The 12,919-nt window shown below is 32.1% G+C and overlaps 1 protein-coding gene across 1 annotated transcript in view; it reads left to right on the top strand.

The window, feature by feature from the left end:
• The window catches only part of LOC126738327 (uncharacterized), a 250,508-nt gene that overhangs the window by 171,646 nt on the left and 65,943 nt on the right, over positions 1-12,919 (top strand). Inside the window, exon 3 of the mRNA XM_050443599.1 lies at positions 549-1,635. Within this exon, the coding sequence (XP_050299556.1) occupies positions 997-1,635 (639 nt within the window). The 5' untranslated portion in view covers positions 549-996. The remainder of the gene's footprint in view (positions 1-548; positions 1,636-12,919) is intronic.

Below are 12,919 nucleotides of genomic sequence, written 5' to 3'. Positions count from 1 at the left end.
AATCCTAAACAAAATTTTGGATCATAAATTTGTTTAGAATAATCGAAATTTCCTAAGAGTTTGTTAAAAGTTTTAAAAAATTCCTCGTTAGAAAATATTGTGATCAGTGCGGCTTTTATCGGAGATTATTAAAGGACAACATGTGTTAGCTGTTTGGTATTTAACCAAGGAATAAAAAATTTAATGTAAATTATAGAAGCATTTGTTGACTACATATTTAAAAAAACAAGCCACTATAGCTGAAAAACCTTCAAAACAAAATGTAAGTACCGATGTATCTCAATTTTAAATCTTAATAAAGGGACAATCTATATAAGTGTGAATTATCGCAAACATTTCTGCAAAGCAAAGAGAAAAACATTCTCTAAACTGTTTCCACTTATGCTTTTAAAGCGACCGCTTGTTGCATGCATTAGCATTCAGCTAGAGAACATCAAGATGCTTCCGCATTAAGCGACAGTTCGAAACCTGTTTTTTCCTGCACATTACTAGAAACCCTTAACGCCATTACCGCACCGAAGAAAAACACTTTTCTTTGTTATTTTCAGAGAGCCGAACGGACCGCATGAATATTCCCGTCTTTTAATTTTCCACGTTTTCCCTTGTTGTCCCCGTTCCCGGCTCATTTCCATAGGAATCTTTCATTCCGGTTTTTTCTCTTTTCACTCAAACGGTTGTGGAATCTGTTTTTTATTGGAATTCTTATAAAGAATAAGCAATATTATCCGCGGGACGGTATTTAGTTGCTAGGTTTTTTTTAAAAAGCAATATTTCTCTAACAAAACTGTGACAATAATAGAGTTTTATAATAGGTTTTATCAATGTTGTTTGAAATTATGTTAGTTACCCGACTAAGCGACGTTAAGCACAAAAAAGCCATAAAACACACAAAAATTAAGCAAAAATTTAAAAACGACTAAACCCTCTAACTTTACTCTCAGAGGAAAAAAAAACAATCGGTGTTATCACCCCTCCCCACTCAATATATAAAAAACTATGTATGCGGCGGCAGGTGGCGCCTCATTAGCAAGCCGTCAAGCGCGCCAAAAACAGCGTCAACAAAAAACCAAGCAACTAAAAGCCCAAAAAGACTTAACCCCAAAACCTCCACAAGCGAAACAATTCCACAACTACACGGATACCGCCGCCGCCCCCCGTCTCTCCAGAGTCGAGAGGGGTACCCTAAAACCGCCAAGCCAAGGCGAAAGGCGGCATAGCACCTCCAATTATCATCTGAAAGAGCCCCATGCCAAATCACGTATCCGTGAGAGTCCTAGTATTTGTATTCCTGTTCAACCTACTAGTCATCACCATCATCATCATGCTTCCACTCACCATTTGCCCCAGCTGCCCTTGTCCCCGACCACGTTGGTGCAACAGAACCATGTGGCGGAGTCTACGTATTCGTTGCAGAATCAGCTGCCGCAAATTTTCGTTCCTGAAGATGGTAAGTTGGAGAGGAGGTGCAGTTTCGTCAGGCAGGTGGAGGAGGTGGGGAAGAAGGAGGAGGACGTGTTGGATCGATGTAACCATATTTGTAACTTTGAGATTAAGGATAAGACGTGGGAGAGTAATACGCAGTATTATCTGGATGAGAAGGAAGTGTTCGGGAGTCTGGATTATCCGTTTTCTGAGGTAATGGGGGGTTTGTTTTTTGAGTTAATGTGGTGGCTTATGAGCCACTTTGAGTCTATTTTTTAGCCAAAAGTCTAAAAGAGGGCTTTGTAGTTAGATATCACAAATTATTTTTTTCATCAAGTTAATTATTTAATTTATCATCATTTTAATTTATTTAATTCAAGTTAATTAAATACATTTGGAGAAAATTTCAAATAAATCGAAAAAACAAGTTAAATTGCAACTTTTTGAATTTTAAAACAGTTTGTTTCCAAAAAGTGTATGTGATTTCTTTTAAATTAAAGGAAAAAAACAGAAAGCGTTAGACTTTGTAAAACATTTTAAGGAACTTTCTTAAAGATCCTTATTTTTTCCATGATTTAATATTTTTTACGAATGAATTTACACGAACTTATATGCCTGGAATTCTATGACTTAACTGCCTGGAATAAATAAAACATTTAACTGCCTCAAGTTTAAGAAAACGAGAGTCATTGGCTCAAGTGCCTGGAATCAAGAATGAATGCAGTGAAAAAAGCGTAGTTTATGTTGAATATTTTAATGGAATTTAAAGAAAATTTCGTGTTTTTTCGAAGCAGTTAAAGTCATTAAGTCCTGAAAATAATTTTTCATTAAAATATTTCATTTACTGAAAAGGATCTAGCTAAAAAATGCTTGTTTTTTTTATTGAGTTTGATGCAGATTTTCATAAAAAAATTTTGAAATATAAATTTTAAAAAATTAAAAATTTAATGCACAGTTAAAATTGGAATTTTTTCTATCGAATTGGCGAAGACTTCTGAAGAATTTCTATGAAATTCACTGATAATTGCTCAAATTTTTAAAAAGTCTAATAAAATTTTTTCAAAATTCCTAATTTCATTGATTTTTTTAAAAATTTCTCAAGAGTTTCTTTGAAACTTTTCAAAAAATGTATGTATATATATATATACAGGGTGGCCATTTGAAAACGAAACAGAGCCTATTTTGGGTCCCTCAGAACATTTGCGAAAAAATCCTCGGACCCGTCAATTTTTGATTCAAGGGGGAAACATTTTTTTGCTAGTTTCGCCCCCTTGAAGGCAAAGCCCTAGCGGGGGTGACAAGGGCTCCCAAAATTTTGAATAGAACAGGGGGTCGAGTGATACCTTATTTTGAAGCTATTTTTATGTGGATTATAACCCTAAAGTTTTAAATCGTTACTATTTGCCTAGTCGATACAGGGGCTAATAAAAGTTACAAAAAAATTTTAAAAAGTATAATTTTAAATAAAGGGCTTAAAGATAAAATCAATCAAGTAAATGTTCAAAATGTTGGCCTTCGACTTTCATACAATAATACAGGTTTTGTTCAAACCTATCCCGTACATTTTGCAAAATTTCTGGGGTGATTTGACGACATTCATCAATTATTCTTTGTCGTAAATGGTCTAGCGATGTTGGCTGACTAGCATAAATTTTAGTTTTTAAATGGCCCCATAAAAAAAATCTAACGGGCTTAAGTCCGGGGAACGAGGAGGCCATTCAATAGCTCCTCTTCTTCCAATCCATTGTCCTGGAAACGTTTGGTCCAAATATTGACGAACCCTTGCAGCATAGTGGGGTGGCGCCCCATCTTGCTAAAATACTAGATGATTTTCCAAGTACTCGTTGTTATTTTTTAGTATCTCCACTAATGCTGGATGAATTGTATTTTCTAATAACTCCAGGTACATCTCTCCTGTTAAATTGCTAGGTAAAAAAGGGGCCTACGATATGTTTACCAAAAATGCCAACCCAAACATTTAATTTTTCAGGATGTTGTGTATGCACCTCACGAAATATTCTGGGATTTGAATCAGCCCAATAGCGACAGTGGTGACGATTCACAGTACCGTTTAGGAAAAAGGAGCATTCGTCAGAAAAACATACATTAAATAGAAAGTGTGGATCATTGGCGGCTTGTTCAGATATAGTTTCACAAAATTGTACTCGCCTATCAAAATCGTCTTCGTTTAGTTCTTGTACGAGATGCATTTTGTATAGATGAAACTTGTTTTTTTTTAATATCTTCTGAATGCTGCTTCTCTTAATACCAGACACGGTTGATAACTTCCTTGTGCTCAGTGTAGGATCTTGCCCAATATGGCCTAAAATAGTTCTGAAGCTTCATTCACCACTGGATTATCCATTTCGCGCTTTTTATTAGCCACAGACCCAGTTTCCCTAAATTTTTGAACCAATTCCAAAATGTACTTGCAATGGACCTGTCGATTAGGGTGTTGTAGTGTGTTAAAGAGCTGGGCAGTTCTATTAACATTTACATTGTTCGCAAAGAAAAGAGAAATTATTTCAACTCTTTCAGCAAGTGAATAAACCATTATCACACTCAATGTTGTAACTAACTAACTTTAAAGAGCTATTTGTTTGACACACTATGATCTGACAGCAGTAATTGACAACCACTATTAAACTTCAAAATGTTGCTATAATAACAGTCTCAACAATAACCGAGAGTTCCCTTACAGAATTGGCATAGATACCTACGAGTATTAAAAAAAAATAACAGAAAGTACGGTTCACAATGTAGGAGAACAAATTTTTTTGTATTTATTTAACTGCTAAATTTACAAGTATTTTTTTTCATAAAAAATGTTGACATGTTTTTGTAACTTTTATTAGCCCCTGTATCGACTAGGCAAATAGTAACGATTTAAAACTTTAGGTATATAATCCACATAAAAATACCTTCAAAATAAGGTATCACTCGACCCTCCCTTCCATTTAAAATTTTGGGGGTCCTTGTCACCCCCGCTAGGGCTTTGCCCTCAGGGGGGCGAAACTAGCAAAAAAATGGTTCCCCCTTGAATCAAAAATTCACGGGTCCAAGGATTTTTTCGCAAATGTTCTGAGGGACCCAAAATAGGCTCTGTTTCGTTTTCAAATGGCCACCCTGTATATATATTTAGCAAAATAGCAAATTTCGCTACATATAAATTTCAGGATATTAATATTATAATAGGTTACATCGTAAATATAAGTCAAATGTAAAAAAAATATTATTTAGCCACCAGGTTTTTATAAAGAGTAAATACAAATAAAAACGCATATCTATTTTGAATGCAAAATAATAAAAGACACTTATTAACAAAACTATTATTATTATATAACAAAACGATTAAAATGATTGATATTATCATAGATTTTTATATTATTAGGAAAGCTATTAAATTCAAGCAACCTGACCTATATAGAGAACGGAATTCAGCATTTCAACGGTATTACACTTATAAGATAAAATAAAATCAGTACAATTCCTAGTATTATAATTACAGTAACTTATTACTTGATTATATGATTATATGAATTATATGACTAGGCAAAATGACCTTTCTTTGTCTTAAATATAAATACATTAACAATATACAAAATTCGTAGTTAGACGGACAACATCTTGCAACAAATTCAGGAACAATTCCTTTCTGCAACATATTTATCCAAGAATACTCTTTTATGCGAATTAGAGCAAAAACGCTTTGTCATGTGTTTACACCACGGTTGACATTAACCAGCTGTTTTTTATTGCCAACCTAGATAAATAATTATATGATAAATTATTTAGGTTGAGTAGATTTAATAAAAATAACACGATAAGGCACACCGCAACAAAATCAAAGTGATTTTATTTTTTCCCTGTTTCGGTTTTCAAATTTTTATTTAGTGGCAGCATTGAAAATTAATGCAAATTTGGATCTTCTCCCGTATACACGGAACCTTAATGCACATTACACCGAGATCATCCACATATTTAAAACGTTTTAAAATAATGCGAATTAGTAACGCTAAAACGGTTTACGGGTGTCTATACACATGCGTTTTATCTTAATTCGCATTTCGCTAATGCGCATTAAGGGTTGTTGCAAACATGGTAATTAAGAACGTAAAAAACTCTAACCAGACTCACGTTGACTGTCGTTGTTTCCTAGGACCATGGAAATGTTTCAAATTTTCTTAATAATTAACGTATTTACATTTTCATAATAATATTTAAGACATTTAACATTATTTTAATAGGCGTATTCTGGTTACACTTGAAAATTCTTCTCATTGCCCTATTTAAAAAAAATTTCCAGTTGACAAATTTTATATTGACGTATAAATTCTATAAAAGAGTTTGACAAAATTGTAAATGAGAAGGAGCTATGGCATTATATAAAGTTATTTTTATATAATGATATAATCCGCATGAGTCTAAAAGTTCGATTCTAAAATTACACCTATTTTATATTAAGTATTTAATTTTCAATGTATTTAATTTTACACTTTCAATGTCAATAGAAAATCTTCGTATATTTGACGAGGATTTTCTATGCATATTGTGGGAGATTTTTACCAAGTAGCCTAGTAACATCAGCAAATAAAATAATATTCGATTTTGAGCCACCCGAACCATATGATTTGTATATAATACAAACAATAATGGACCTAGAATAGTTCTTTGGAGCACACCGGTTTTGACATTTACAGTTTTAGACATTAAATATCACATAATGCAACCTATTACTTAAATACGACTTACACTATTTTAAATCGTTATGCTCAACTCCTATGTGCTCTAATTTTCCTAAAAATATATTTCTGTAAATGGTTTCAAATGATCTTTTAAAACTCAAAAACACTACCAAGACATTGCATTTGAAAAATTATTAGAGGTATCCAAAACAACAATTTCAGAAAGCAAGATTGGTTAAGAACCATAATTTCTATATTATCACAGAGCTGGAGTAATTTCTTTTTTACACATACTTCTATTCCGTTTTCATATATTATAGGAACAGCATTGATCGAATGAAATTCATTACACAATTTGGAATTTATCACCTTTGGGACAGGAATAACTGTTGATAGCTTCCAGGACTCCAGGCAGATGCCATTTTAATATGAATACAACATCTAACAGCATTTTTCCAGCAACATGAAAAACATCAGAAAGTTGTAATTTTTAACCCCGCCTACATTTTTCAGGTTATTAACCGCTTGTCTCAACTTAACCATTGATATTGTTTAAAAATTATGGAGAATATTAGTCGAGATTGTACTTCTTGGGATATTGTTAACGATATTTGGTTGTGATATATTTTAAAGAATCTCACTGATACTATCTATAAAAAAGATTAAATTGTTGTGCTATTTTTGCCTCGTCAGTCTCAATCTTTCTTCCAAAAATAATTTAATTCTGTATGGCTAGAGTGTTACCCGGCAGAAAGGTCTTGAGATTCTTAAATAATTCCTTGGGAAATTTTTTCTGCTTTCATCTATGTTTGCAACATAAAACTTGTCTTTTTCATTCCTGTCCATATATTTTCACTCTGATGTAAAATGGCTCTTTTATTGAGATTATCCCTTTCTCTCATTAGATTTCTAATTTCCTACTAATTAAAATTTATAAATTGATCCACTTCCTAAAATTTCTGTTGACAATGATCATGGGACACATTTCGTTTATGCTTGCTGTAATACATAAAATAAAGCCTTTTGCTTTTAAATTGACATCTAAAATTCTAGTGTTTCAAGGTTGAAAATTGTTAATTTATTCAGAGAGTATTTCCATAAAATTTATTAGGGATAAAGACAAATCTTAATAAATCGTTAAAATTCGAAGAAAATTTAACGAGAAATTTCGTAACGAACAACACCACCTCGAGTCGTGACGAATCAACTCGATTCCTAATTCTTCTTCATAATTTGACTTTCTACTAGCTTGCGTAAGGCAGAATAAAACTCGGATTAGCATAGTAATAAGTTTGATGTGTTACTGAAAACTAGTGCAACATTAAATTTGTGAAATGTTCTTATTAATCTATCCAAAAAATGCAATATTAAATAATGCATTGCACTAAATAATGCATTAATATTAAACAAAAACTGATAAAATTCAAATTGAATTACCGTTTGTTAGATAAATCTGGTCGTTTTGTATAACGGTTTCCCGTGTGGCCCTTTTTACTTATTTATAGTCACGCTTTCTCTCGGTTAAACGAAGCCGTACGTTTGAATGGAAACGGCCATTTGAAGTTCTCATTTTATTTCCAGTTTAATTGCCCGTAATCCAGGTCAACAGTTAGAAAAAAAAACTTGTAATTTACCTATACTACTACCTTATAAAACTGTATTGTCGTAGGGTTATTACCGGGGGTGACCTGCAGTATTTTTCAGAACGCCACTCGACAAAAACCGCATTTATCTTGGCTTTTATTACATCGGAAAGGTCACCGGAAAATGTCATATCCGAGAGGGTCAATCGTTAATTTTGATGAATTGCCAACAAAAAAAATGGGGGGAGGTTTTTGTTTCGCGTTTAGGCTGTTTGGGTTTGCAAAGGTTGAAGAGGAATTTCAAGAGTTTCTTTAAAAATATCAAGGTGAGAATAACAAAAATTAAGAAATCATTAAAATTTGAATGTAAATTTCAAAAAACCAATGATTTCTGGTTTTTCTACGAAGCTCGATGTTTGTAATAGAATTTTTAAGGGTCCCAGCTTTGACCTTTTTATTGCACGCTGAGCCACTTTCATTTTCTGGACAGCATTTTTAATTGTCATTTGTTAATGTCAGAGTCTCATCACCATAAGTTAGGAAGGCAGAACACATAATGGAAATCTTTGTTTTCAGACAAATTTATTAAATCTGACTATTAGATTTTATATTATGTTTTATATATTATATACTTTTTTCTTGATTTATATGTGCCATAAGTTCCCAAGTGTAATCCAAGGTAAACCTATTGGCCTAAGCAATTCATATGTTTGATTACCTCTGTTTATACGGATTTCGTGGCCAAAATACTTGTATGAGTGATAGAGATATGACTCTAGCAGGTTCGTAAACAGTTCAGATAAAATAGTGCCTCTCTGTCGAACTCCTCTATTTGTTTTGAATTTATTTGTTGTCTCCTGCAGTTACGTTAGATAGACCATAGTTATATCACACTCTATTAATAAGAAATATCGATGGTCGGCGAGTGCCTTTAATATTTGATACTGGTTCATAGTCTTAAAGGCTTTTTCGTAGTTGACGAATATCAGGACAAGTGGTGTATTTAATAGACTTTTTTTAAGATTCTTTAGTACTTCGGGATAATCGTTTATGCTATAATCTGAACGAAACCCAGCCTGCTCCCTTGGTTGATAAATTTCGAGTTTCGCTTTTAACCTATTATTTTGCGATTATTCGAGTGCCTAAATGAATTTGTGATAAATTCAGAGCTTTCTTCACAATAATGGCACTAGAATCGTACATACTTAATACTAGCAGACAGATATACAAATCAGTTATACAGCTTTGTCCTGTACAAGAGATTAATTGAATTTAACAAATTGCCTGTGATTATTAAAACCTGTGACAATTAAAGACAGTTCTAGAAGCGTTTAGGAAATTTTATTTTAGAAAGGATTTAAGATGTTCTTTTTTTTATATATAGGGTATCCAGAAAGTCAACGATAATATTGAAAGGGCTGATAGAACAACTCATAAGCACTCACAAAAACATAAAATGACCTTAGTAAAAAATTTATGAGATATATATTTTGTTATCCTGATAGAGTGAAAGATAAACTAAAATAAAGAAACGATAATGTTTAAAATGTCTTCATTTAACTTAAAAATTAAAAAATCAAGAGCGAAGGTAATTCTTATCATCAAAGCAATAAACACAAAACATTTTTGGAATATAGTTTATTTACGGTATTCCGTGAACTAACTACTTTTTTGCTTGTAACCTAATGTTTCTGGTACCTTTTGCTTTGTATATGTTTTTGAGTCATTTTCCTGTGGACTGAGTTTTATTGGTTAATCATTTATTATGCCCTTATCATATACCGCCCAAGAGTATGCACACATGCATCTCTTTTATGGTGAATGCAGAGGAAATCCTCTAGCAGCATATAATATTTATCAAGAAAGTTATCCAAATTTGGCCCGATATCCTGACTAGTGTGTATTTATTAATGTTCACCGCTCATATTCCGAAGGCAGGATGCCTCATGCTCCTGTTCGAGAGGGAAGACCTCGTATTGCTAATAAAATCAGAATATGTTGGCCAAGTTTTAGAAGAAATTGAGAATGATTCGACTACTTGGGCACGAGCAATCGAAAGAAGAACACGGATACCGAAATCGGTAATAAACGATTACTAGGCGATTTCAATATCATGTTCAACGGGTGCAAAGCCTACTGCCTTAAGACTACGAACCACGCCTACAATTTTGCCGCAGAATGTTGCAAAAAAAAATCAAGAGGATCCAAAATTTTTAGATAATATACTGTGGTCGGATGAGAGTACATTCAAAAAGGATGGCTTCATGCAACATGCAAAAATTGCACATTTATGTGTTGGAAAATCCTCACTCTATTCGAGAAGAAAGGTCGCAGTACCGATTTAATGTAATATTGTAAACCGGTATCTTGAACGGACCTTTAATTGGCCTATTAGAATTTTCAGAAAATTTTAACTGGCAGGCTTATTTAGGTTTTTGTCAAAACGATCTACCAATTCTTTTAGAAGATGTTCCTTTGGCCAGTCGCCGAATAATGTGGTTCCAAAATGATGGTTGCCCGACTTGGTCCAATTTTATGGCCTCCCAGGTCTTCAGACTTAAACCTCCTCGATTTTTTTTACTGAGGTTACATAAAATAAAGGTTTAAGCAAGACCAATAAATAATATTGCTGAATTACGGCAGCGAATAAATGACGCAGCCCAAGATCTTAATGGTGCCAGGAATGCAAGATGAATCAAAAGGTCATTTATTAAAAGGTGCCACGCCAGCTTTCGCGTTGGTGGTAGACAGATCGAATATATTAAATAAAAATATTTTTACAGAAGTTTAAATTTGTTTTATTTTTTTCATAAGGTGGATTAGATTTATCTTTCACTTTAACAATAACTTTCACTTATTACAATAACAGTAAACCGTTTTTTAAAACATATTAGGTAAATGTTTAAATGTTTTAATCAAGTCCTGTCAGTAGTCAACTCCTGAATTTCGGGAAAGGAAAATTTTGAAACATCAATAAAACATAAAGAATTGCTACAAATTTTAGGCAACTTTAAGAAATGTTGACTTTTGCGAGTTATGTGAATTTGTATGGTATTATTAAATAGTTTAATATTCGTATAAAACTAAAAAAAAAGAAAATGTTTTTAAGCCATGAAAAAATCAACAAAAGATTAAGAAAGAAACTGTTGAACCTTAATCAATTGGAAATTTCGAAAATTGTCGATTTTCTAAATTTCTGATGCTTATTTGAAAGTTATTTAAATTTCTAAAAAACCTCGAAAGGGCTGAAAATTTCAAGTCTATTTCAAGTCAAAGTCTATTTCATATATCTTAAATTTTTCTTTAAAGGAATTCTTTATTTTGCACTGCCTCCGCTCGATCAATTTTATATTGCGGGAAGTTGAATACTAGACTTATAAGTAGACTTATAGTAGTAAAGTGGAACAATATTCCACATTTAAATTGACATCCAAAATTGTGCCGAATTATTTCAGTTGCATAAGTAATTTGATCCCTACTCACAGCCATTCTTATACCATTGGTGTCTGTAGGACTCGATATTTTTTCCAAATATACAAAATTTTGACTTACTGGTCTTTAAGCTTAATTCTGTTCTGTTCTCACCGAGTCAGTTGAACAAGTTGCATAGCTCATTATTCAAATCCATTCACATTTGTTGTATGTCTTTGCCTATCATATAAAGCATAGTCTACAAACAAGATGACACTAGATTTCCTAAATAATACTTAAATCTGTTAAGAACCATAAGTCCAAAATCCAATTATTTCAATTAGAATATCCTTAAATATTGTTTTTGAAACCATAGTTAGGTATATATTTTAATTTATTGACTCTCTTTTAAAATCTAAGAACACAGAACAAGATTATCAGAATCAGTGGCTTTAAGAAAATTAGTACAGATATTTATAATAACGGACTCAAATACTTAAATGAGTGATTCTCATAAAAACCTGACTGATTGGAAATAATTATCTTCTTTTTTATTGCAGTAAGTCAGAAGCTGTTTTTTAATACCCACTTCGAGGAGTTTTTCATAAACAGGCAGAGTAGAGGGCGGGAAAAATTATGACATATGAGGTTCCTAAGTATTTCTTTCATTTTTGCCATAGATGTTTTATCAAATGCTGAAAATATACTCATAAGTCCAGAAATCATGGTCTAAGGTTTTGCTATAATTTCTAAAATGTCTATGATGTCGACAAAATAACTATTGTGCAATAAAAGCTTCCCGTGCAATTGGCTCAGTCTCGGGTTGAAACATCATTCTCAAAATTTTGTAACTTGCTAGTTATATTTTCATATTTTAGTTAGTCATATTTTCTTTGCCGAAATTTTGATTTCGGCAAAGAAAATATGAAGAAAATTTTCAACTCGAAGAAATTTCAAAACTTCTGAAAAGTCAACAGAAATTTTAACAAAAAATTTAAAAGACTGACAAAATATAAGCAAAATTTAACAAGTCGTCGAGGTCATCTTTAGAATTAGAAAAAAACTTTCGGCAAATTAAATTATTTTTATATATCTTAGATTGCCATAACGCTTTTTAAAGTCTTTAACAAATTTCATTTTTTAAATCAGTTTACTTTAAAGAAAAACCTTTGCCACATTAGTCATTATGTGGCATAAATTTATTAAAAATTCCTGAAGAATTTGTTTTTCAATAAAAAATATATAATGAATAACATATTCCCAATAGAAGAAAGAAACAGATACAAAAAAAACCTATACGTCAATTAAAAAAAGGCTGGACAAAAACCCTTTAGTCCTTAGCCATAATTTGCCAAAGATATTATTTTGTCAATATCCTATTTTAGATTTTTGGTAGGACACTGTAATTTCAATCAATACCTATATAAAATAAACATGAAGGACACAGAAATTCGCGATTGTGATAATCAATCAATTGATGATCTGAATCATAGACTTTTTGCTTGTAAAAATAATTCCCAAGCCATCCAATTTTTAAACATGGAACTTGAACAAGAAAACTATCCTTACTTCCCTTGTGCCACGTAACCCTTATGGCAGAAGTTACCACAAATAAAAAACTAGAAACAACTTTCTTAAATTTGTAAAGATATGTATAAAAATGAAATATAATTCACATAAAAACTAGTAGAAATATAAAAAATAGTAGAATTATAATAGTATATTATTCTAATTTAGGATAAGATAGATAAAACTAGACATATGATATAAAAGGTAAGCTAGTTAAAAACAATACCTTGCTTCGACTTTAAGGCGAGA

The sequence above is a fragment of the Anthonomus grandis genome, chromosome 1 (assembly GCF_022605725.1).
Source record: "Anthonomus grandis grandis chromosome 1, icAntGran1.3, whole genome shotgun sequence".
Taxonomy (NCBI): Eukaryota; Metazoa; Arthropoda; class Insecta; order Coleoptera; family Curculionidae; genus Anthonomus; species Anthonomus grandis.
This window is presented reverse-complemented; position numbering and strand designations above follow the sequence as displayed.